This window comes from Falco cherrug, chromosome 8, assembly GCF_023634085.1.
Source record: "Falco cherrug isolate bFalChe1 chromosome 8, bFalChe1.pri, whole genome shotgun sequence".
In the NCBI taxonomy this organism is placed as follows: Eukaryota; Metazoa; Chordata; class Aves; order Falconiformes; family Falconidae; genus Falco; species Falco cherrug.
The window spans coordinates 42,955,939-42,978,973 of NC_073704.1; the positions used below are offsets into that span (position 1 = coordinate 42,955,939).

Sequence of the window (23,035 nt, forward strand, 5' to 3'; positions counted from 1 at the left end):
TATGTCTTCCAGAAAGCATTACTTTCAAAAACAGTTCTTTTTATGTAATGAAGAAACAGTTTGTAATCAGAACTCTCCTACAGTATCACCGTATTGCTTTTAGAAACATTCCGTATCCCTAAATAACTTTGAGCAGTTCTGTCTCAAAGGGGTTTCCAAATGCCAGATGAACTTGCCCAGAGCTACAGCCCAGTAATGCCAGTGGAGCCCAGGTTGTTGTTTCTCTGCTGGCTGGGCATGAAGTCTTGGACTGTGCCTTTTTTTTTTTTCCCTCTTCTTAGCTAGGGGTTTCTCAAACATAGTGTTGATTCTGATTTCAAAATGCTATTGAATGCATGCCCGTCCTCTGGGATTAGATTTGCACATACTATCAGGTCTCAATCTTTATTCCAGTACATAAAACTAGGCTACTTCCTTGACACACCTAAGTAATCACCTAATTTGTAGTTATTCTTTGAGCAGATACCTGTTTGTATATGCAGATCTGTGTCCAGTCTTGTAGTAAGTGAAACACCGTATTTTCTAATCCTTTCTCTTTAGTGTTTGACTAGAGGAGCAGAAAAAACCCCATGGATATAGTTCAGTATTAGGATTAAGCTGAACTGGTAGACTGTTTCATCAAATAGCTGCATTAACTATGAGGGGAAATGAAGAATATCAGAAAGGCTGAACAGCTATAAATTAACTATCTAACAGGAACACATCTTTCTAATTACAGTAATTGGTTTATAGTGTTGTGTGTATTGTATTGTGTGTATGGTGGGTTTTATGGCTGATATTAATCCCCACTCTAGAAAGCAAGAATGACTATTTGAACTATTTAAGCTAAAGACAACGTTGGCACAAGAACAAAAAAGTATGGGAATCATCATGTGTACATTTATTCAGGCTGGAGACTAGTTTTCCCACTCCTTGGATGGCAGATTTCGAAGTAGTCTTTGCGTAGGACAGGAGGGAATTTAAATACTTTTATCATAAAACTTGATAAATTTATTATGAAGTTGGTATGGTGAGAAAGCTCAAAATACTTGTGACCTCAGTGTTTCTTTGCATTCCTGTTCTTAGGTACAGTGCTTGGGATTACAGCCATCACTGTCTATAAGTATTGCCTCTTCTCAGAAACATACTGCTTTCCCTGGCAAGATTATTACTATCTAAAATCCCAAGAAAGATTTACAAATCAGACTTTTCCCCTCACGATCTGTAAGACTTTTTATTATTCTTTTTTAGTGTAGGAGGGTAGTGAAATTGAAGAGAAAGAACTGGTCAGATTAAAAATAAAAATAGTGGAAAGAGAAGCCAAAAAACTTCGTTACTTGTAGGATACAGGTTAACGCAGCTGGGATATCATCTAATGCTGGGTAGGAAGATCTTGGTACCTAAGTACAGGAGGCAAATTAAGTAGTCTGAAGCAGTTGGGATCAAGAGAAGGAGTGAGAATAGTATGCCTATTTTTTGCTTTGTTTTTTCTTTATTTTTGTGCATGACAAGTGCTGCCGCTACTTTGGGCATGATAGCTGAGCTAGTTGCCTGTACTGGAGCGTGGGAAGGATTTTCCCCATATGGTAAACTGCTGCTTTTCTTCCACCTATTAGTGCAGGGTGGCCTGTTGGGTTGTTGCGTTTGAAGTTCTGTGTACAGGAACTTAGACATTTGTGGCATGGTCTGTGGCTGAAAGGCACTTGTAACCCTGTGAGCTCTCTAGATATTGAGGGTTATGTTTCTGTGCTTGGTTGGTGAGGTAGTTCTTGGATAATTGCTTTAATTAAAGTGCTGTAACTTGTATTTAAAAATCCAAAGTAACCATTGAAGGCTTTCATAGAATGGTTTGGATTGGAAGAGACTTTAAAGATCATCTTGTTCCAACCCCCTGCCATGAACAGGGACACCTTTCCACTAGACCAGGTTGCTCTAAGCAGCGTCCAGCCTGGCCTTGAGCACTGCCAGCCTCATTAGGCTTTAGGAGGGGATCTGGAGGATGGACTCTGACATGATGTGTCAGCCATGTTTCGTACCCACTGGAACTCTTTCTTGGTGTGTGGCTTCTTTACACATACGGCTTACAGCAACTACTCGTGGAAGTCACGAGGACATGAATCAGTGGCACAGACTTCTGCTGACAAGGTGATAAGGAGCTTTGGTTGCCCTTCAAAGCATGCCGCTTTGTTCTTGTTTGCTGCCGTTGTTCTTTGAGTAACAAGTGTGCAGGGCACCCTAGGAGATGAGACTCGTATCAGCTGAGGAGAGAGATGCTTGAGTCGGGAGTGCTGCAGGGGAAACATCTTCAGTTTTGCTTGGTTTAAACTTTAACCACTTGCTTTTAAGATGCTTACTTCAGTTAGCATGGTCTGACATCCTATGTAAGCTGGTGTTAACCACTTCAGTCTTTTGAAAAGCAAACGAGAGAGAGCTGGTAGATGATCTTAGGGGGAGATGCTAATAGGATTATTTTCTGATTACATTCAGTTTTTGTTGTTACCTGGCCACTTCCTGCATTGACACACCCAACAAACTGCCAGTAAAGCTCTCAGAATAGTACAGTTTTAAATGTTTGTTACCCACAGTGGTAACTGTGGCCTGTCTTACTGCTGTTTTGTGCACCGTCACAGTGGCCACCTTTTAAGTAGTCCTGTGATCAAAAGCTGAACTAGAGGGAGCTGAGGATAACAATTTAGCTGTTTGGAGAAGCAGAGGTGCTGCAAGACTCTTGACTTGGCCTGGAGGGACATATGGTCTGGGTCTCTCATGACCCAAAACTTACCTGAGAACCTTTTGGAAGGAATGAGAAAGATTGAATTAAACCATGCTACTGTGCCAATGGCAAATTATGCAAACAGTAGTGGTGATGATTATAAGTTTTCTATTTTTAAGTCTTCCATTGAGTGACTCACTTTATTAGATGTGTTCGTTTAAAATGGAATGTGAAGCACCCAGATTCCATGGTAATGGCCTCATAAAGCACACAGATATACAACATAACAGATTGGATTTTTTCTCTTAATTTAACAGGTTTTGCGTCTCATACACCATGTCTGATGGCAGCATACAGGGCGTCATGCACTCTTATTGCTAAGCTCTACAGTTTGTATCCATCTGTCTCTTCACTTTTGCTAAAGTAGTCATCTTTCTTTGATCTCTAACTCGCGATTCTGCATCTGAATTTTCCACCATTCCCCTTCCCTCCCTCTTCCCTCATCCCTCTCATTCTTTCCCCCAACTTTGGCGGTGCACTGCTTAGGTCCAGCCCAATATCTTAATAATTAGAAAGTACTTGAGTACAGAAATGCTAGCAATTGCAGCACTTCCTTTTCAGTCACCAGGCCTCCTCGGGTGGGAGTGGGTTACGCAACTCAAAATAAGATCCAGCCAACAGTCTTGCAGCTACCTGGGCTGGGCATTATGGGAAATAAGGAAGGCAAGTCACTCCTAGGATTTGTATCAGCCTAATTGAGAGCTGCAGGGTGGCAGATGTTTGTCGTGTGGGGCATGCTACTTGGAAGTATCTGCTGAAGATGGTGTTGAAATAACGTCTTTAAAAAACGTGATGTAAGTTGTGCTTTGTATGCTTTTTGTTTTTTTTTTAAATGTGAGGCTGAAAGTGAAGCAGAAGAATCCTGTGTTTAAGAAGTATATTAATTGATGAAGCAGAGCCCTTGCCCATGATGCGGGAGGTCCAGGGTCTGTTAGCTTGTGAGAGTCACCCGGGGACCTCGCTGAGGCAGGGTCACCAGTCACCAGCCCGGTAGCTTCCTATGGAAGTGACTGTTGCATGCTTATGTACAGCAAAGTTGATGTGACTGAATTGCTGGTTAAGAATGTACTGCAAGAGGGAGCAGTGCCTGCTGTGATGACAGTTTGTATTAACTTTTTAAACTTTTGGAAACGGAAAGCATGAGCTTGTCCTGCTATGTCTTTTCTGTAGTTTCCATTTGTGTAGACTAGTTCCTTGCACCACCCCCACCCCCCACCCTCTTCCTGTTTCTTTTCAAGTTTAAAGCCTATTTCTTCTTATCAGGAGTCCTTTAATAGCTGGAAGTATGAGCTAATGTCCCTGTGAATTTTTACCTATTCGCTGAAAAATGTTCCCTGTGGGTTATTTAACTCTGCACAATACCCACCCCGTGCAGCATGCTACTGACTCCTTCCATGCCAGTCAAGAGCTCCTTGCTCCTGCCAGAGCTTGTTCTAGAGCCTGTTTAGGACTTCAGGCCACCCTTAGATCGAGGGCGTGGGTCCAAAGGGTATCATTTATGGCCTGTATTGAAACTAAGGATAAGGCTTAACATGCCTATTTACAGTGTCAGATGGCACTGGCAGCATTAAAGCACTGTACACTGTTTGAGCCATTTTTAAAGGTGACTCAAAGTGTTTGTGTTAAGATGACTGACTTCTGACTGTATCACTTATGCTGTTTGCTATTATGATTTTCATTAAAATTTAGGTTTCCATCACAAGCTATTGATCTTGGCTTGGAAGACAGTCAGGTTTTATTACCTACTTGAAAAAAGATGAGGGTTCTTTAAGTGTAGGCTCTTCTGTGTGTAGATCACACTCTGTAATTCTGTGGACTGCAGTCTTTCCCCTTTCATCTTCGATGCTCTGGTTTATCCTGCTTGGTGCTGACAGCAGCCTTTACCAGCAGTTTTGGGACAGAACTTGAGGAAAAAAAAAACCAAGTGTATGTTCAGAGAGCCTCTGGTTTCTCTGGTTTTGTGGACACTGAGGCAGTGTTTAAGCCATTGTCCTGCCTGGAGGAGACCTTGCTGAGTGCCATTTCCCACATGCAATACAGTTCCTTTCAGAATGAAGCTGGGGCATTTGGGCAGGGAGAAGGTGTGGTATGCCCCAGCAGAGCTCCACTGAAGAGTCCAGGGCAGAGGCTCGGCATGGCAGCCAGGCACGTATAGACTGTGTCTCCACTGGCTTTGTCTGGGGCTGTGCCTGTCTGCAGTACCTGCTGATGCCCCGAGCTCAGTTCAGCCTAATCCAAATACATCTGCTCATACCTTGCAAATATGGCTTGCGGGTTCCTAGGAAGAAATTGAGATGTTCTAGGTGTAAAAGCACTGTCTGTATGTTTGAATGCCTGTCTAGCTTTGTGTTGGAGTGGCTTATGTTAAGCCGTATTTTCCTTTCTGTCCCTGAATAAGCTTCTCTTACTGATGGTGAGCAAGATTTATGTGGCAATTTGAGCAGCTGGTCTCCTGGGAGCATTCCTTTCTCCGGAGAACTGCATATAATCTGGCTATCGGCTCCGAGTAGAGCTAATGACACACATACCCGGCTGTCGGGCGTGCGGAGGGTAGCCCCTTGCCGACCGCTGAGGGCTGAGGCTAGAAATCCCTCCTGTATAGAGGGCATGGAGCCTGCCGGTTTGTTTGTGTTATATATATAATCTTGCGTAACGAAAGTGGCAAAACTGTTCTCTGCTGCGTATCTAATTTCACTTCAGTGTGGTTAGGAGAACTGTATCCACAGTGAGACTGGTGTAAGGTCCCGCTGCAGGAGCGATCCTGGAGCCCCTTCCCTACGCGCCCGTGCCTTCGTGCCCACTGTGGTAGTGCCTCGAGCTCGTCCTTGGTGTCAGCTGAGTTGCTATAAGTAGGTCGTGTCAGTAAAAAGGCTTGTCACAGCTCTCTGTGTGTTGTTACGTGTGCAGTGAAAAAACTGTGCTCGTTTGTGGGAGGAAGCTGCGGGGCAGTCGGATCAAGTTGTAACAGTGTGTGAGCAACCATGTTTTGTATTCTAAGGTATTAAACTGGGACAACAGAGGTGAGTGAGGCGAGTGCCACTCGGCTGTCCTGTCCCATCCTCCTTCCAGGCTATTCCCTTTGCTGCTTTTGAAGCAGCTTCTGTACCGCTGGGGTTCCCAGCCTGGTATATAGGTACGTTCAGGTCTCTCTTTTTTTTCTCCCCCACCCCCTGCCCCCCCTGCCACTTGCCCCCTTATTATCAGTACGCGTTTGTGTCTGGGTTCATGTGAGTCAGCCAGCTCTGGGAGGCGGTGCAGGCGGGCCGGCGGGCAGCGGCTGTTTCAGCTCCCTGGCTCCAACTGCTGGTGCTTGAGTGTCAGCGCTTCCAGGTGCTGGTGGAGCTCTGCAGACTTCCCTGTGCTGCGTTGCTTACACTAGGTTCTATAAGGTAAAAAGTTTCACTGTTAGAAATTTGAAAGTGCAAAAGGTTAGTGTGCCAAAAGACTGTGATATAATAGACACCATTCTAAAGATTTTGTATCTCAACCTAATTTTCAAGATTTTCAAAAATTTTCAAGAAACCGATTTTGACTTGGACTTTCATTTTATTTCAATATTCATTTACCCTCTGAAGACTGACTGTCCTTTATTTATATGTAGGAAGGAGTGCAACTGCATGCAATTGGTAGTGGAGTTTGTTAGGTTCCTAGCAGAGATTTTGTATACGAAGCTTAAAAATTGTTTGCTTGCCTCTATAGTGTTGTGTTAGAGCTGGTGACAGGTGCTTCAGAGCTTTCTGGATCAAAGGAAGCATTGTGGGGGCTTTTGGTTTTGCTGTTTGTTTGTTTATAAATTAATTCTTCTATCTGGAAGAACTAGTGTTTATCCTAGTTAATAAATGAGAACCTATGGCATCCATAACAAAACATTGCCTGTCAGCATATGTGAGTACAACAGCAGGGAAGGGGTTAGGGAAGGTATGTTAGCATGGGGGGTTGCTGACACCGATGGGAAGTATAGAGGAGATGGCACCGGGAGCTCCTTTAACTGAAGTGGCTGAAAGCAGAGACCTTGGGTCTGTGCCTGCTGTTTGCTGGGGCCTGTTGGGAGCTGGAAACAGAGTAGATGTAGCTCACTGAACATGAAGAGCAGATGTAATAATAGTCATTATCTTATTTCCCAGCACTGTCCCAGTACAGCTTTTATTCAGTACTGAGCCTATTCTCTTTGAAATTTTTTAACAAAGTTACCAGAAGAATAGATACTTCAAACTACTGAAAAATGGTATAAGGCTATCAATGTAACTCAGAATTGTGGTGAGTGTTGAGTTTGTTTGTTCTGCTTACTTTCATAAGCTTGTGCAGCATTGTTGTACAAACAACTTGGAAATCTACTACACAACTTTGGGGGAATTAATGTTCTTTTTTCTTCATATTAATATTTCCAGTGTGATTCACAATGAGAGAAACTTTAGATTTAGGTTGATGCAGTAAGGGTTTTTGAACCTGTAACTAAAGATGTAAAGGTCAAAGAGGTACATTATTTCTTCAGTTTAAAAAAGTTGGGTGGGTTTCGGTTTTGTGGGTTTTTTGTTTGTTCAGAAGTATTGATAAAATTCTTGTTAAAAAGGTCCATAGAACATGCTGTCCTAAGATCATGATTTCTTTGTTTTAAAAAGAAAAATAAATGACTTCCAAAGCTGTGTGGAAAATGGCATTTTTAGAGCGAACTGGTATGGGTGGTGATCACTGAGCCTTTTAGTCGGTGGCTTGTATACCTTGTGCTGCTCTAGTTCAGTCCTCAGTGAAAGTGTAGTGGTTTAACTCTGGTAGGTGTGCACCTGGTCTGCCAAATGAAGTCTCTGAAAAGGTTTAAGGAGGCCAGGCGACAGGGAGCAGGGATGAGTGCTGGCTGTGCTGTCGGGTACCCTGGTCCTGCAGCCTGCCCTTCTGCAGGCTGGGTTTGGCCTGGGGTGGAGGGTGCCTTGTTGTGCAGTGGAAGGTGGGGGGGGTCAGCACATGGCTAGGACCCTCTTGGACTGTGCTTGCTGTCTGACACCAGCTGCTGAGCTGTGGCTCTCAATTAGTTTGCTCATGGTTAATGAACTTTTGGAGTTTAGCTTAACAGGGATAAGTAGGGATTTGTGCTTCAGCCATCACCCTTTCTTACTGAACATGGTAAAACACTGAAAGGATGCACTTCCATTGTTTGCTTGAAAGCCAGTATCTCTACAGACGTGTAAACCGTCTTGTTGGAAGATGCTAATTTGTTCTTTTTAAACTCCCTTGGATTCTAGAGCATATTGTGTTCCCAGAACAGGCACTTGCAAGGGTTTCATGCTCTTACTTGAAGTGACTCCTTTGCTGATGCGTAAGGTGTGTGAAACTACTTCAAGACTCCCACCAGTTTGCAGTCTGAAAGATGAGTTATTATCCTAGCAACTTGAAGAAACCTTATGTTAGAAGTGTATAGTACACAGAGTGCTTGGATAATATGTATGTATCCACCATCACCATATGCTTCGTGTGGCTATAGACAGTATGTGAACCGATGTTGATTGTCTTAGTTCTTTTATTTTGCAGGAGTTGATGAGTGTGGTGATGGCAGTGCAAGTTTTCCAGCTGCTGTTTTAATTCTTGTGCAATACTGAATTTCATATTGTGTTACAACTTCATGAGTATCCGTAGGCATTTTCAGGTCTGTAGAAATTATATTACAAAAGGTCGTCTTAACAGATTTAAGGTGGTAGTGAGCTCTGTGGCAAGAATAAGGGGAGGTGTAGGGGTGGCTGCAGCAGTGCAGCGGCCTGGCTACCTGTGATGGATAGCACCCTGGCGTGGTGCATGTCTTGTGTAGCTGTGTACTGGTGGTAGTGTGGCTGCTTGCTGTTATGGGCAGTGAGGTCCGAGATCCCTGACTCAACATTTACTCCCTGTTTTTGTGGAGGTGCTGTAGCTCCTCCATGGTAACTTCCCTTTCAGAAACTTCCCTTGCAATGGGGGTTTTGACAGTTGCCTTTCCCTTTTACTCCTCCTGTTGTGGTATAAAGGAAAGATGAAGCTGGTCGTCTGTGAGTCCAAAGTATGAAGTAAGTGGAAAATGTGATACTCTCCATACATACCAAGAAAGGTTGTTATGGTGGGAATCTTCAAAAGTGTACATGTTGCTCTTCAAAAACTTGTGGGAAGCTTCAGGTCTTGCCTTTCTGTACAATAATAATTTGCATAGTCATACAACACTTGCATATACATACATCTGTACATCAAATATTGGTGTACAGTAACTGTGTGTGGAGTACCCCCCCAGTGTGTACTGCAAGCAAATTGCACAGGGAATGAAGTTACCATCTCTACAGTCTTAAAAATTTCTTGTTTGGCTTGTGTCTTAAACATGCTTGGTGTATTTTTTTAAGAAAAAATTATGCTAGCTGGAAGAACTAACAGGAGAAAAAAGATGAAATGTGTACAGACATATAGTAATGTACAGTGTTTCCTGTTTAATTGTATTTATACGGCCAAAGAAATAACTTTTCAGTTGTAGGTAGTTTGCTGCAATTCTTGGCACGAAAGCTGTGCGCTGTCAGAAGTAATGGTTTATAGCCCAGTGTGGTGTGTTTGGTGTAGGATGGGCAGCAGCTGCGGGGGGAGGGCAGTGAAGCCTCTAGATGAGCCGGTGCACAGCACAGCGAGGCACCATGCTAGCACCGGGCTGGACCAGGACAGCAGCGCTGGCCCACGTGGCCTTGCCCGGGGCCACAGCAAGGGCAGATCCCCCTGGTGAGGCTACCGGGGACTCCCTCCTGCCCCCTGCTCCTGGCCCGGGGCCGCTCCCGCTGCCTTCTAAGTCTGCTGGTGTTCCGGTGTTGGCACAGGACTGTACGTGTTGCCTTGTTCTGCTTTAAGCCTTAATGGTGCTAAATCTCATGCGTGGAGACTTCTGGGTGAATCTGGGGCTTGGACAAAGATAACTGGAGGGCTTGGAGCACTGACGGGAGTCCTTCAGACTTGATGTATGTTGTTTCTAATGCGATGTGAGCTGCTGCGGTCCTGGGAAGATGGATTAGGTTGTGCCTGCTTAAGATTCAGGTCAGTTCCATGCAAATTTTTCATTCAGTATCAGAACACTGGGTCTTTTAAGAATTAGTCTGACCCACATAAGGCTAGATGGTAAAGTTCTGCGCTTGTTTCAAGCCACTTAATCTTGTCCGCTGTCTTTGCTGCTGCTTCGAACTGAAGGACCTGCTTCCTAACTAGCAGTGCATCGCTTCTCCACCATTCCTGGGTAGGACAAGCATTGCTAATATATAATAAATACAGGGATTGTAATTCCTGGCTGGAAGGCGCGATGGAGTGCTGTTAGGCAAATGCAATTGTAGAAGTAGCTTGATGGGATGGGAGGGTAGCTATAGGTGATCTTGTCAAGCAGATCAGCTGTTCTGTTGTGGTAAAGATTTGATGGCCATCTGGCTGATGATGGGGTGTTCTTGTTCTGCTTTTGCCACAGTATTGTTAAGCACTTGTCACATATATGAGTATTTAGAGTTTAAATGGGGTGTGTGTGTATGTATCTACTTGTATATCTACATACTTTTTTGTATGTTCAGCTTTCACAGCAAATACCAGAGCAGTCTGGCTTGCCTCTGTCTAGACTTTGTTTAGAAATTATTAATATTGCAATGAAAATTGCTAATTAATATATTGCTACCCCAAGTTTCAGCTTGTCACAACATTGTCATTAGTTTCTACAAATGGTCTATTCTGTGTAGCCTAGTTTCTAACATGGTAAAGCTGCCTATTAATTTTTATCTTCTTTTCTTACAGTAAAAAAATGGCATTTCAGAAGGCAGTGAAAGGAACTGCTCTCATTGGAGGAGGTGCCATAGCAACAGTTTTTGGCCTCTCTCAATTTTCTCAGTATAGAAACAAACATGTAAGTATTAATTATGATTTCTGATAAAATATGAAACTTAAAATCTGTTTGAGCGTATGTTAGGCTTATACGAATAGTTTTGTTTGGAAAGGAATGCCAAGAGCCTCTCAGCTTGATTTGGTAGGTGCTAATCTGGAGGGTGGCATTAAACGATGTTTCACTATTGTAGGTCTTTAACCAGTGGGGAAGTGTGATTCTTGTAAATGATTTTTCATGTTTAAAAAATGACCTTTGTGTACTGCTAGGGATTTTACTTAGTTGCAGGAGGAGTGGAAAGTACTGATTGAAGTATAAGCACTAAGCAGAGTTTGGATGGTATTTTCAAACTTAGAAGCTTGAAGTGAAGCTAGTGAAACCACTAGCGCTACCTCTGAAAATCTCAGCTTCAAAACAGTCATGGTGCCAGCTCTTGTTCAGTTTAAAAAGCTGAAAAACGTTTGACGATAGGATCTGTGTCAGAGAAGTCAGTGGCGAGGCTCCTGTTTCTGGTGGGCCCAACCTAAACACTGGTAATCTTGAGGCACAGTTCAGTGCTGTCTTCCAGGTGACTAAGGCACACAGACAGGTTAAATTCTCCAGCAGCAAAGGATGATGATGTTGGGGACTTACTGTTAAAGTAGTGGTATCAGAAAGAGATGCAGTACATTCTGGTGTCAGTTTGTGTATTGATTCTTGCCGTTGCAGAAAATAGATTTCATTGGCATATCTGCTCCTCACAGTAGGGTTGGAGTTGCCATGCTGTTTAACTCACTTCTCAATGCAGAAGTCAAGGAGAAATCTTTAAAAGGAACGTGACTTGTGGACTGGTTTTAAGCAGACCTGCTGTGGATCAACAACCATTCTTTGAAAGCAACTAAGTGCCCATTTTAATGCAATTGTTCTCTGCTTTACAGTTTTATAATAATACATACTAAAAATATGTATCTTGTAAAACTCTGTTTATGTAGAGTTTTATTTGCAGATGACACCAAGTTGGGTGGGGCTGATGGGCCAAGGCCAGTTGTGTGAGGTTCAACGAGGCTCAGTGCTGGGTCCTGCCCCTTGGGTCACAGCAGCCCCCTGCAGCGCTACAGGCTGGGGGAAGAGCGGCTGGAAAGCTGCCTGGGGATCTTGGTCGACAGCCAGCTGGCCATGAGCCAGCAGCATGGCCAAGAAGGCCAACAGCATCCTGGCTTGTGTCAGAAACAGTGTGGCCAGCAGGATGGTCACCACGTACTTGACGCTGGTGAGGCCCCACCTTGAATACTTTGTTCAGTTTTGGGCCCCTCTCTACAAGACAGACATTGAGGTGCTGGAGCATGTCTGGAGCCGGGCAGGGGCTGGGGCACGAGCCTGATGGGGAGCGGCTGGGGGAGCTGGGGGGTTCAGCCTGGAGAGGAGGGGGCTCAGGGGGGCCCTGATCGCTCCCTACAGCTCCCTGAAAGGGGGCTGCAGCCATGGGGGTCGGGCTCTGCTCCCAGGTAACAAGCGACAGGACCAGAGGGAACGGCCTCAAGCTGCACCAGGAGAGGTTTACATCGAGTATTGGGGAACATTTCTCCACCAAAAGGTTTGTCCAGCACCAGAACAGGCTGCCTAGGGAGGTTGTGGAGTCCCCATCCCTGGGGGTATTTAAAGGACATATAGATGTGGCACTTAAGGATGTGATTTAGTGGTGGGCTTGGTGGTGCTGGGTTAACGATTGGACTCAATGACCTTAAAGGGCTTTTCCAACCTAACCAATTCTATGGTTTTATAAAATAACCATGTCTGGGCTTAGTAGATGTGTGTAAGGGAACATCTCTGATCTTGTGTTAAATGTGGGTTGTGAGGCTGGCACCTTGCATTTGGCCAAAAATATTTGCAGTCAGTGTTCTGCAAAACGGTTGATGTAGGTGTAGTCAGAGCTGTGGCCTGATTTGCTTCAATATGGATTTGGAAAAAACTTAAACCCAAGGTTGGGACTGCCGCCTCCTTCCTTTGAGATGGTATCAGTCTGAGCAGCTAGGTGAGCAGGTGCTCATTTTGCGTGGTGTTTTCCGCTTCTCACCTTAGAAATGTAATCAGTCAGCTCTTTATTTAGACAAGCTGTTACTCTGTGAACCTCTGTAGTTACCACACTTCTACTATAAATTGCCATTCAAACTGGGCAAACTGAAAATAGGAACTGAAGTGGATCTTAATGGTCTGGTTGAAGGTAAAACAGTGGGTAATGGGAGCAAGTCTTCACAGAGCTCCTTGAAAGGTGTGTGTAACGTCTGAATAAATGATAATCTGAATCTTCTGGCTGTTTCTGTGGGGAGGAGGAATAGCAGCTGAGGTATTGGTAAAATGAATGAGATGAGTCATTTCTGGGCAACCTGGCTGGGAAGTGAATAAGCCAGGATCCTTATGGCTTCAGATACTGTTGCAGAAAATAAAACCTAGCATTTAAAGTGAGCTTCCCATTGGGCTGCCTGTCTTGCACCTAGCTGCTAATACTGTTTCTAACTCTCTCTGGAGCCTTTATCACATGATTTTACACTCTGGCTTCATTACTGTCAGAAATGGCAGCTTCAAATTTTAGGACTGTTTAAGAGGAGGAGTTGCAAGGGAAAAGTGATCTGGATAGCTCGCTTGTTGTATATGCAGTATTGTATTCTAGAGTTCAGGGAATGCCCATTTTTGTGGAAATGGATGGCCATTACAAATTTCCAGAGGTGGATTAAACCCCCAGGTTTTACAGAAGGTGATAAAGATGTCAAACTGAAATAACCGCTTGTCCCCCGATTTCAAAACCTTTTGTGTAGGATCAGTCTGCAGAGGATCTGAGAATTTCCAGCATATGTGTCAGCAAATGGATCTGTCAAGTGAACAGCGGGTTGTTTTCATGTTGTACTAACTTGCACATTTCCCACGTGATGTCCCTTAAAGCTGCTGCCTTAAACACCTAATATAGGGCAGCAGGTGGAACATAACTGGAGGGATTGACACAAAGGAGGACAGTCCATTTGTCGTGTTGACATATCTAAGCTGTGGGCATGTCCCCCAGCCCAAGTGTCTTCTTTTTAATAATGCCTGCCAATCAAATATATGCTAGGGCAAAGATCTTGTCTTCCTTTGCCAGAGAAGGGTATTGCCCCAAGATGTGCACTAATTGGCTACACATTGTAGGAAATCTGTTGTTATTTCAGGCACAGAATCCATCACATAGTAAGACAAAAATAAAAGGCTCAGTTTTTTTACCCATGTTTGTATTGCTTCAGTGACTAGATGTCTGTGCTATGGCCAGCAGCCTGGAGTTAGGGGCATCCAGTTACAGAATAATAGCCTCATTTGGCTAATAATCCTGGACACACAGCCTAGTTGATCTGTCTTCCTTTGTTTTGCACGTTCACTCAGCTGGTGTTCTGTGTTTCTGTGAAACTTTGCTGTCTCAGGTAATGCCAAGGGAGAGGCTGAAGGGTGGTGAAGTTCTGGCCCTTGAGAACGGGTGGGATTTGTTAGTTGAGCATACTAGTGAGTGGTTTGTCTGCTAAGAGAGATGAGTTTTGACAGTTTCTGATGTTGAAATTTAAATTGTCCTTGCTACATTCGAGAGTCAAAGCCTTACTGTGAGGGGGATGGCACAGTTACCACAGTTAACTTTGTCTGTGTGTAAACAGCTGTAAAGTGTTTACACCTTGGAGAGAGAACGCTCCATTGATTCAGATCTGCCCTGGTTTTGAAGGTTTTTATCCTAACTTATTGTTTCTAAACACGCGCCTGTGTGCTGACATTTTGGAACAGCTCTGCAATAGCAATTGAGGCAACATAACCTGAGAGTATGTATATCTATGCATGACATCTGCAGGCATATGAGCAGTTTAGAAAATTGCCCTTATTGTGTGTTGGGTTTTTTTGACAACACACAGTTCCTGCTGAGCAAAAGGGGTGATGGGAACATGTGTTGACATGACAGAGTTGTTATTGAATTTAACTCATAAGCTGATAGATGAATATTGCACTTCTGTGTCTTTTATAGTAACCTGATCACTGGGAAATTTACTGAATTAATAAGCTGGGTTAGCCTAATGCTATGTGTAAGGGAATAAGTAGGAATGACACTAATTCAAGCAAAACCTCTTTCAGTAAACACACAGGAGTGGTTCTTTCATATTTAATAACCATTACCCTTAAGGAAGCTGGTCAGGCTTTCTGTGCAACTTTACTGTCTTGGCTGTTGAGGGAATAAGTCTGCCGAGGAGGCTTTTGGTTAGATTAAAAAGAAAAAAAACCTTTCCAGAGAAAAGGGGATGGTTGGGGAACTCTTCACAGCAGGTTGTGCAGAGGTCTGAAGAAACTAGTCCTTCCTAAACTGTTTTTGGGCAAAGCAAAAGTGTGCATGGACTTACGTATTTTTTTTCCAGTGCCACCACTGTAAATGAATTTAATCTTAAATCATACAGGAACTCTCAAATCCATGTACACTGAATTAACTACCAATCACGAGCTCCTGAAAAGAATTGCATCTGGGATGAAATTGGACCCCTCTGAGACATAAAATACACAGGCTATGTGCATGATTGATTTGGCTTCAAATACTTAGATACCTGAATAGCAAAGGTGATAGAGCCAGCCTTTGCTAGCCATTTCACCAGTGCTTGTAACACTAATGGTGGTGGAGAAATGGAAATACCAGTTTCTCCTGCTTCATGTAGATGCTGACTGAATTGCTGCATTCTTGCTTTTTGTGCCTTTATTTTAATGCATCGAGCCATGTGTGCTAGTACTAGGTATGATGTGGGTATTTGATGTGCCAAGTTTGAACTGGAGACCACTGATGGTTTGGGGTTTTGTTTTGGGGGGATTTTTTTAATGAGTAAGGATGATGAATTTGACTCTGCAAACCTACCTGGAGATTTACATTAGCAAATTAACAAGAATGCTTGCTTATGGATTACTAGATCACTTTATAACTTCATGATTAAATTCAAACTGCCAAACTAAATTCCTTCTCGCTAAGAGTGTAATCAAAACCATTCAAGGAACTCTTGCCTGAGAAATTGTAGATATAAACAGCAATTGCTTATTTCAGTAAACATACTTGTTCACTGCCAAACTAATCACGTTATTGCAGATGGAATCCCTGTATGCAGCTTTTCTTCACTCTCGCATTTAATTGACAGTAAGATGAATCATATCTATATCAATTCCTAGTGTGCTAATCACTTTGCTTATATTTCAGTGCTAATCTCTGTACTCTTGCTACACCAGTGGCTGTCTGCTTGGGACTCTGGTTTGTGTTTTTCTATAAGCCATTTCTTGTAAATAATGTGTTTAAAAGCAAACCAAAAAATACAGTCAAAACCAAGTGATGGTAGTACTTCTTGAACTCTGAATTTTGGTTTTCTTTTGTTCTTTTATTTTCCTGAAGTTAAGTTGTACACTTTGAAAGTAGTCACTTGTTTTGCTGAAGCAGTCATGGCTGGAAATGTAGTGCAAAACTAATTTTGAGATGGGGATTTTAAAGTTTAAGGAAGTTGAGATATGTAGCTGAACGTGATCAGCCAGAGTACATGCAAGGCTAAGCCATGGGTGGTTTTGGTCTTCACAATTTCCTTCTTGTCACTGTTGTCTCCAAGTCACAGGGTGATACTTAGGGAAGCTGGGAAACTGGCATCGACTGTCTGTCTGAACTCTGTAATGATACAGCACTAAAAAATATGCTTAATGCAACAGCTTACCAAGGAAAAACCAGAGACCTGGGTAGGAAGCCAGGCAGTACCACCTGCTACGCAACCCGGAAAGGTGCAGCATTGTCGCAGTTTTCAGGTATTCAAGGGGAAGAACCTTCTGTGCACTGCTTCCTCATCCTCTTTTGAGAGGGGAGTCTGGGCAGAGCCACTGCTGGAGACAGGCAGAGCAAACCTCTGCAGAAGCACAGGCGCAGGAGGGTTGTCTTTATGGCCATGGACGAAGGTGTGTAAACGGGAATGGTGGGATCCTCTCAGTACCTCCGTCCTTCTATTTGTCGCTCCCTGGAAAAGCGCGTTCTGGAACTCTGTCGGTATACCATACTTTGGGGATATAGCTTCTGTCGTACTTGCAGGGATATTAAAATTTTTAGCACTGCTGGAGATGAGTAGGCTAAGAGGCAAAAGTAGGTGGGAATGTACAGAATTCATTGGTCAGAAGAATAATGTGGAAGCTGAATTTCTTTGCAGTGCCAAAACTTTGTACCTCATTTGATGATCTTTGCCATCTGCCACATGTTAGTATGTAAACATGTGAGAGCAAGGGCAGGCTGTAATTGGGAGGGTTATCACGATTTCACCGGTCTGCTTCACTTTGACTCAACCTCTCCACTGTCTGTGTGTGTCTCGTAACTCCTTGGAACTCCTGGGGATTTTTGTCTTTGAGGGTTGCAGTGGGTTTAAACAAGCTTCTAATCAGGAGACCTCTCGCTACTGTGCATTTGTAGTCGGTGACTAAGCCTGGGCTTGCAGTTGGTTGAGCATTTAATGTGGCTGCTCATGTGCCGGGAGGTGAGCCTGTGCCCAGGCGCTCGCTGGGCTGGCTCAGCCGGAGGTGACCCCAGTGGAAACCACCAGTGCTGTGCTTGGGAAAAATCCATGGTAATACTATAGCCTGAGCGGTAATTTGCCAGGCTTCAGCTGTTTTAAATCTTAATTCTCACTTCATTTCTGGTAAGATAGAAATCCTTGCTATAAAGTGAAGCACTCTTTCTCTAGTCCAGCTTTCCTTATTGAATGAATTGTAACACAAATGCAATGACAGTGGGTGCTGCTATCCTAAGTGACTTGCATGAGCTATTTGCGTTATAGTCAATATAAGCCATGATTACAAGATGAACTTGATTACTACTTACTTTTGAATATGCACTTCCTTTAGGCATGGCTACTGGTTATTAGATTTTATTCTCACTTGTATAGTAGTGATAGGAACATGCAGAAATAATGTGTTTCGATCACAACACTGCTGAAGAATGAACAAATGTTTTTGAACAAAATTATTTAGGTTCTGTGCACCATATAATGGGTTCAGGCTTCTTGCATGTGGTTGGATTGGCTGTTAGTTTACAGTGGATGTGTTGCAAGAATCGCTTTTACCTTTAACTCACACGGTCTCCTTACAGAGCTCTGTGACCACCAGTGGATTGCTTGCTAAAGAGGAACTATGCCGTTCGAGTAGCTGCTCATGGAAATCCATTCAGTGCACATGAGAGCAGATGGTGGCAAGCAACTGAGTTACCTTTTGTCAGTCAAGTGATTTTCCTATGGCAGGTGTATTTTCCCTCCCCATTGCAAACGCTGGGGAAAGTGGCTGGAGTTCCGAACAGCTGGAGGTGGCCTATATTATCAGACAGCTTTTCATAACCACAGTGATCTATCTGGGAAACTCAACATGTGGGCTGCACAACGATAAAACACCCAGGCAGGGTAAACGGTCCTTGTGATGGAGTGTTTGCAGCGTGGGACTGGGTTTAGGAGCTATTTCTGTGGCAATTGTAATTCACTGTTAACGGTGCAATAAGTAATAAAGTTATTTCTGTAACTGAACAACTTGCCTAATTCAGTTTATTCAAGGAATGTTTGGAAATAAAAGCTTAAATGAGAGAATTTCCTTGCACATTGTAAGCGTTTAGACAGATTGTTTTAGATCATAGTAAGAAAGCACTATTTTGTGTTTTGTCACTTGAATTTGTGTTAGTTTACTCTTTCCTGTCTAGGAGCTCTGGACACAAGCTGTTTTACATCAGTTAAGTCTGTCATTTGGACTAAAGACTAGATCATGCTCAGACCTTAGACTATAGGGTTTAGGCAGTTTTTTTCTTGTGTTGAAAGTGTTTATAATTTTCAGGAAACTCTGAAAATGTTAATTCTTCATTTTCTGTTGGTTTATTTTGATCCATTCTGAATTGGCCAATTAGTTCTGTCCTGGCCTGGGAAGTGTAGGCATTTATTTGTTTTCACATACGTATTTCGAATCAGCAGTGATTAAAACACTTCCATTGAAAGTGCTGTGTACTAATAAAAGCACTCCTCTCAATCAAACAAAACTTCAGAGGACCAAAATGTGGTTATTTCTGGAAGTGCTGGTTCAAGCGATGTTCTCAAGGTCATCAAGGGTTCTGCTGCTGAGCTGTGATGTGCTGCAGGTGTTCTGGCTCTATGGCCAGTACCTTGACTACCCTTCTTGTAAATTCAGGTGCTTTGTCTGCCAGGTTCACTTATGTGCAAGTGGTTACTCTGTTGTGCAAAAGATGGATCTTTTGGGTCTTGAAAAATCAGTGGTGAGAGGAATTCACAGTCTAGTTTTGTGCAGAGGGACAACGGTGAATGAGGAAATTTTTTTGAGAAAAAGCTAGAACAAAAAGCAAAGCTAGAGCTGAAAGCAAAGAGAAAGTAAACATGACTCTTGTGGCCTTCCACTCCATTTAACTGTCTGAAACACCGTGGTATCTGCCTGCAGCCCACTGAATACAAAATTAGTGTGATGCGTATGAACCCACAGCGACGGTGCTTATAACATAGATTATGAAGTATATGACAAGTGATAGGGTTTGGGGATACCTCTGACTGTAAAGGTTTTTAGAGTTAAGTTTAAATTAATGTTAACAGAAGAGAGTCTTCAGAAACTGGTTAAAACCTTAAAAATCAAACCATGGTCCATATTAGTTGACTGAGAAGGCATGTCAGCCTTTCTTAGCCTGGTCATTGAATGGCGAGCAGCGGAGGCTTGTGGAATGTCAGGCAGAGTACTAGAGAGATTCTCAAAGCCATTCTAGTAAAATCTGAACTTGTCTGGAAACCACCACATTGTTAACTTCTATCACTTTGAAAAAAAGTTGAGTTCTAGCATGCTGTAGAATATAAATTGCTTTCTTGGAAGATTTTCAAAAAGGATATGGCAGTAGTGTTTCTTTGGTGTTTGGTATAGTATATTTGACAGTAAACCACATCATCTCATGAACCTGATCAAATTTAATCTTAGATTAAGGCCACCATACAAGTACATAAAATGTACGTTCATCTTTTAAGTCCTTTGCTTTGATGGATTTTTTTTTTTGGAGAGTTGAGAGCCAAACCATGCATCTGTTTATTAAAATACTTCCTGAGCATCCTGTAACATAGCAAAAGACTATTCCTGGAAATAATTTATATGGCTAGTAGCACTTGAGTACAGCATTATATTGAAGTAGGCAAGATTAAGTAAATTTGTGCTAACCCTTTATGATTTTTGCACTGTTTATTGCTCCATAATGTTTTAATACAATATTATTATTATATATAGGTAAAGTGACTGGGAATATTTGAGTTTATTTGTGTGGTTTGGTTGTGTGTGTATGTATGTATGTGTACACATTTGTGTATACACAATAAATACAGATCCTCATGTGTTGTTTGTAATCTGTGCAGGGTACCTTTGTGCATGTTCAAGCTGCAGAAGCCGTGACTGTTCCAATAATGAACCATTTCCCTACAAGAGAACAACAAATTTTGGCACTGCAAACCACAGGTGAATTTGATGTCCTTGTTATAGGTGGAGGAGCAACAGGATGTGGCTGTGCTTTAGATGCAGTCACTAGAGGTAAGGCTTGAAAATTTAATTGCATTCTTATTCTTGGATTACATGGTTTATAATAAGTTTATCAGGTTGGCTTTTCAAAAGTACTTGAAGATAGAGGTGTACTCTAAATGCCTGGTTATAAAACTCCTTCTATTTTCAGAAGCTAAAATGAACTTGAAGAAAAAATTGCCATTGTGTTTTGTTGTTTCAGCAGAGTCTTTATTGTCTAGGTGCTTGTATGCAGTTTTCTACCATAAACCTTTTTGCTGGATGATCTTGGATGGACTTCTTATTCTCTGTTGCTCCTTATTTAGTGGGTTTGTCTGTAGTCATGTTTCAGTTGTTTGTGCAGGAGAATATTGGCAGCAAAGAGAAGACAAGACTTTTACAGCACTTTTAGCAACTGTTTTGAAAGGGCCACGTGTGAATTCTGGATGAGGCACAGTGGCTCTCCAGCTTGTAACTCGAGATCCCTGCAACTTCTAATGCATTGTAGCTGCAGTTGTAGTATATTGCAGGTTTGGAGAAGCCTGTTTGAATTTTCAGTGAAAGGTACTAGCACCACTCAGCTTGAGGGTGCATAAAGTAGATCTGTACTTCTGTTTCCCCTCTTTTGGGGGATTAGCTGTGTAACCGGTTTAAGAAGCTACTAGACGCAGCAGAATTGATGTTAACTTTATGCAAAGCTTTAACTTAGGGAATGCTCAAGGTAAAATGAGTTTAAGCTAATGCTTTTTACCTGACTTCTGCAGGAGGATGAGAATCTGTGTGGTGACAGTCAGTTTTGCTCAGTAGATGTGCAGTTGTTGCCCAATAGCTCGTGCAGTTGGTCAGACATGGGAAGAGCTCTGTTCAGGCGTTGAAAAAGCAGGACACTAATGCCCACTCTGTGTCATCCACCTTACACAGAAACTTTGAAATTGGCCACCAGGTTCAATCAAATTCGAGAGCTTTCAGAGAGAGTAAGTCATTGCACAAATTTAATGAAAATAGACCTTCAGATGCAGAGATGAGAATGCTTTGGTACTGTTCCTGTGGGAGATGATGTAGCATGAACTTTTATTCTATTGAAATGCGGTATTCCCCCAGAATATCATATTTTAATCCAAAAAGCTATATGAAAGATTGGTGAGAAAAGCTTGTTTTGCAATGTGTACTGTCAGTTGTTGTTTTCCATACAGTCAGCCAGTGAGAGAGAGAATGTGTCTTCCTTTGTTTCTGTGTTTGTAGACCTTTTTTCTGGTTTTGGAACTAAAATGGAAAAAAAAAAGGTGAAACATGGTAGGCAGCCATAAAGTTCTTCTGTAGGTTCTTTAACTTCTAGATATACCTCGGAAATAAAAGACAAAACATGACTCCAGGAGTGTTTTTTTAGTTTGGTTTGGAAAATACTTGCCCAGAGGGTGTGATAATTTTGAAACAGATAAAGCGGTAAGATCTGCGCCATTGGTAGATACATACAGACTCATACCTGGTTATTATTTTTTTTTCGTATGTGTTATTAAATATAACTTGGGATCTTTTCGCTTCTGCCTTTGCTATATTGTGGTAGAAAATGCAGTTGTAAAGCATACAGAAATTATTATAGTTAATCTATGTTTATCCTTTTACTGGATATTCTGATTATATCAGTAGATTTCTGAAGTGTGAAATATTCCTAGGCATTTGGTTAATGAATTGTGTATTGTTGCTGTTCATTCATGGAACTTGCTCTTTTATTATGTTTGCTTCACTTAACAACAAATTTTGCTTTTCATGTGTTTGATACATCTTCACCAAATTATTTCTGATTGTATCCATTAATCTTCAGTCACATTTGACAAAAATAAATTACTCTGATCTTTGGAAGTTACCAGTAATAATTAGATTTTTTTTTTTTAAGGACATAAAAAGTTTTGGGAGAGCAACAGATGTTAAAATGTGTGTTCACCAACCAGTAGCATAAAGCACCCTGCAAAGAGGGTGAAGGCAAGACCCAAGGGATAACTTCTAATGCAGATGATGCTCTTCTTGGGTATGCGTCGTCATGTTGTTGCTGTTGGTTTTGGTACAGTGTCACTCACTCTTTTCCTTGCCTACCTAATTCTGCCAGTGATGGAGGGGGTCTGTTCTGCTAACTTGGGTAACACAGGTTGTCCTTCCACATACATTTTAAGTGAAAGACTGCCTTATGCTTGTCCTATGGTGCTTATCTTGGTTGGGTTTACTTATGCTGGATGTTGGAAGTTGTTGTTGGTTGTGTTGTAGGTATTAGGTATGTGCCAAAGGATGTTGCCTGTATCTTACCATTCTAAGGCATCTGCTAATCATCTGTTTCCTGCAACTCTTCCCTTATCCTAACTTCCATCACATAACTCGATGTCAATCTCCTTCATGAAGAAGATGCCAGCACTTGCCTGTACAAGGGACGTAGTGTCAACAGTATTTGGGTATATGGTTTTGTAGCAATTCACACAAAGCAGAGTGCCTTTACCTATGGAATGCTTTTTCCTGGCCTTCAGGGTAACTGGGAACACAACTTGTGTAAAAAAACCCCACGTGCTAACCTCATTCCAAGTGTTTGGTAGAGTAAGCATTATGATGTTCAGTTATAAAGCAGTTTGTGTTCTGGACTTGTGTGAACATCTGTGAACCATGTGGTTATTCCTTCCTTGTGCTGGTCAAACTGTTGGTGCCTGCCAGCATCAGGGAACATGTGTGCGCATTTCTGAGTCAACTCCTTTCTGAAGTAATTAGTGGTATCTTCTAACGAATGTTTTGCGTATGTGTGCCCTTGGCTTATGTAATGTAAAAGGAGGATGTCTGTGCTGTATGAGCACTGTAGTGCTCTGCATAGTGAACTGGAGATGAACTTCCTTTTTCACTTTGCTACGCTTCCAGGT

The 23,035-nt window shown here is 42.4% G+C and overlaps 1 protein-coding gene across 2 annotated transcripts in view; it reads left to right on the top strand.

Moving 5' to 3' along the window:
* Nucleotides 1-23,035, top strand: part of GPD2 (glycerol-3-phosphate dehydrogenase 2) — a 64,136-nt gene that overhangs the window by 3,103 nt on the left and 37,998 nt on the right. Inside the window, exons 1-3 of one of the 2 annotated variants that reach the window (XM_027807389.2) lie at nt 3,396-3,546; nt 10,514-10,622; nt 20,003-20,174. In XM_027807389.2, coding sequence (XP_027663190.2) covers nt 10,521-10,622; nt 20,003-20,174 — 274 coding nt within the window. In that variant the 5' untranslated portion in view covers nt 3,396-3,546; nt 10,514-10,520. Of the gene's footprint in view, nt 1-3,395; nt 3,547-10,513; nt 10,623-20,002; nt 20,175-23,035 lie in introns of those variants that run through there. The other variant, XM_055718762.1, reaches the window with a different exon arrangement.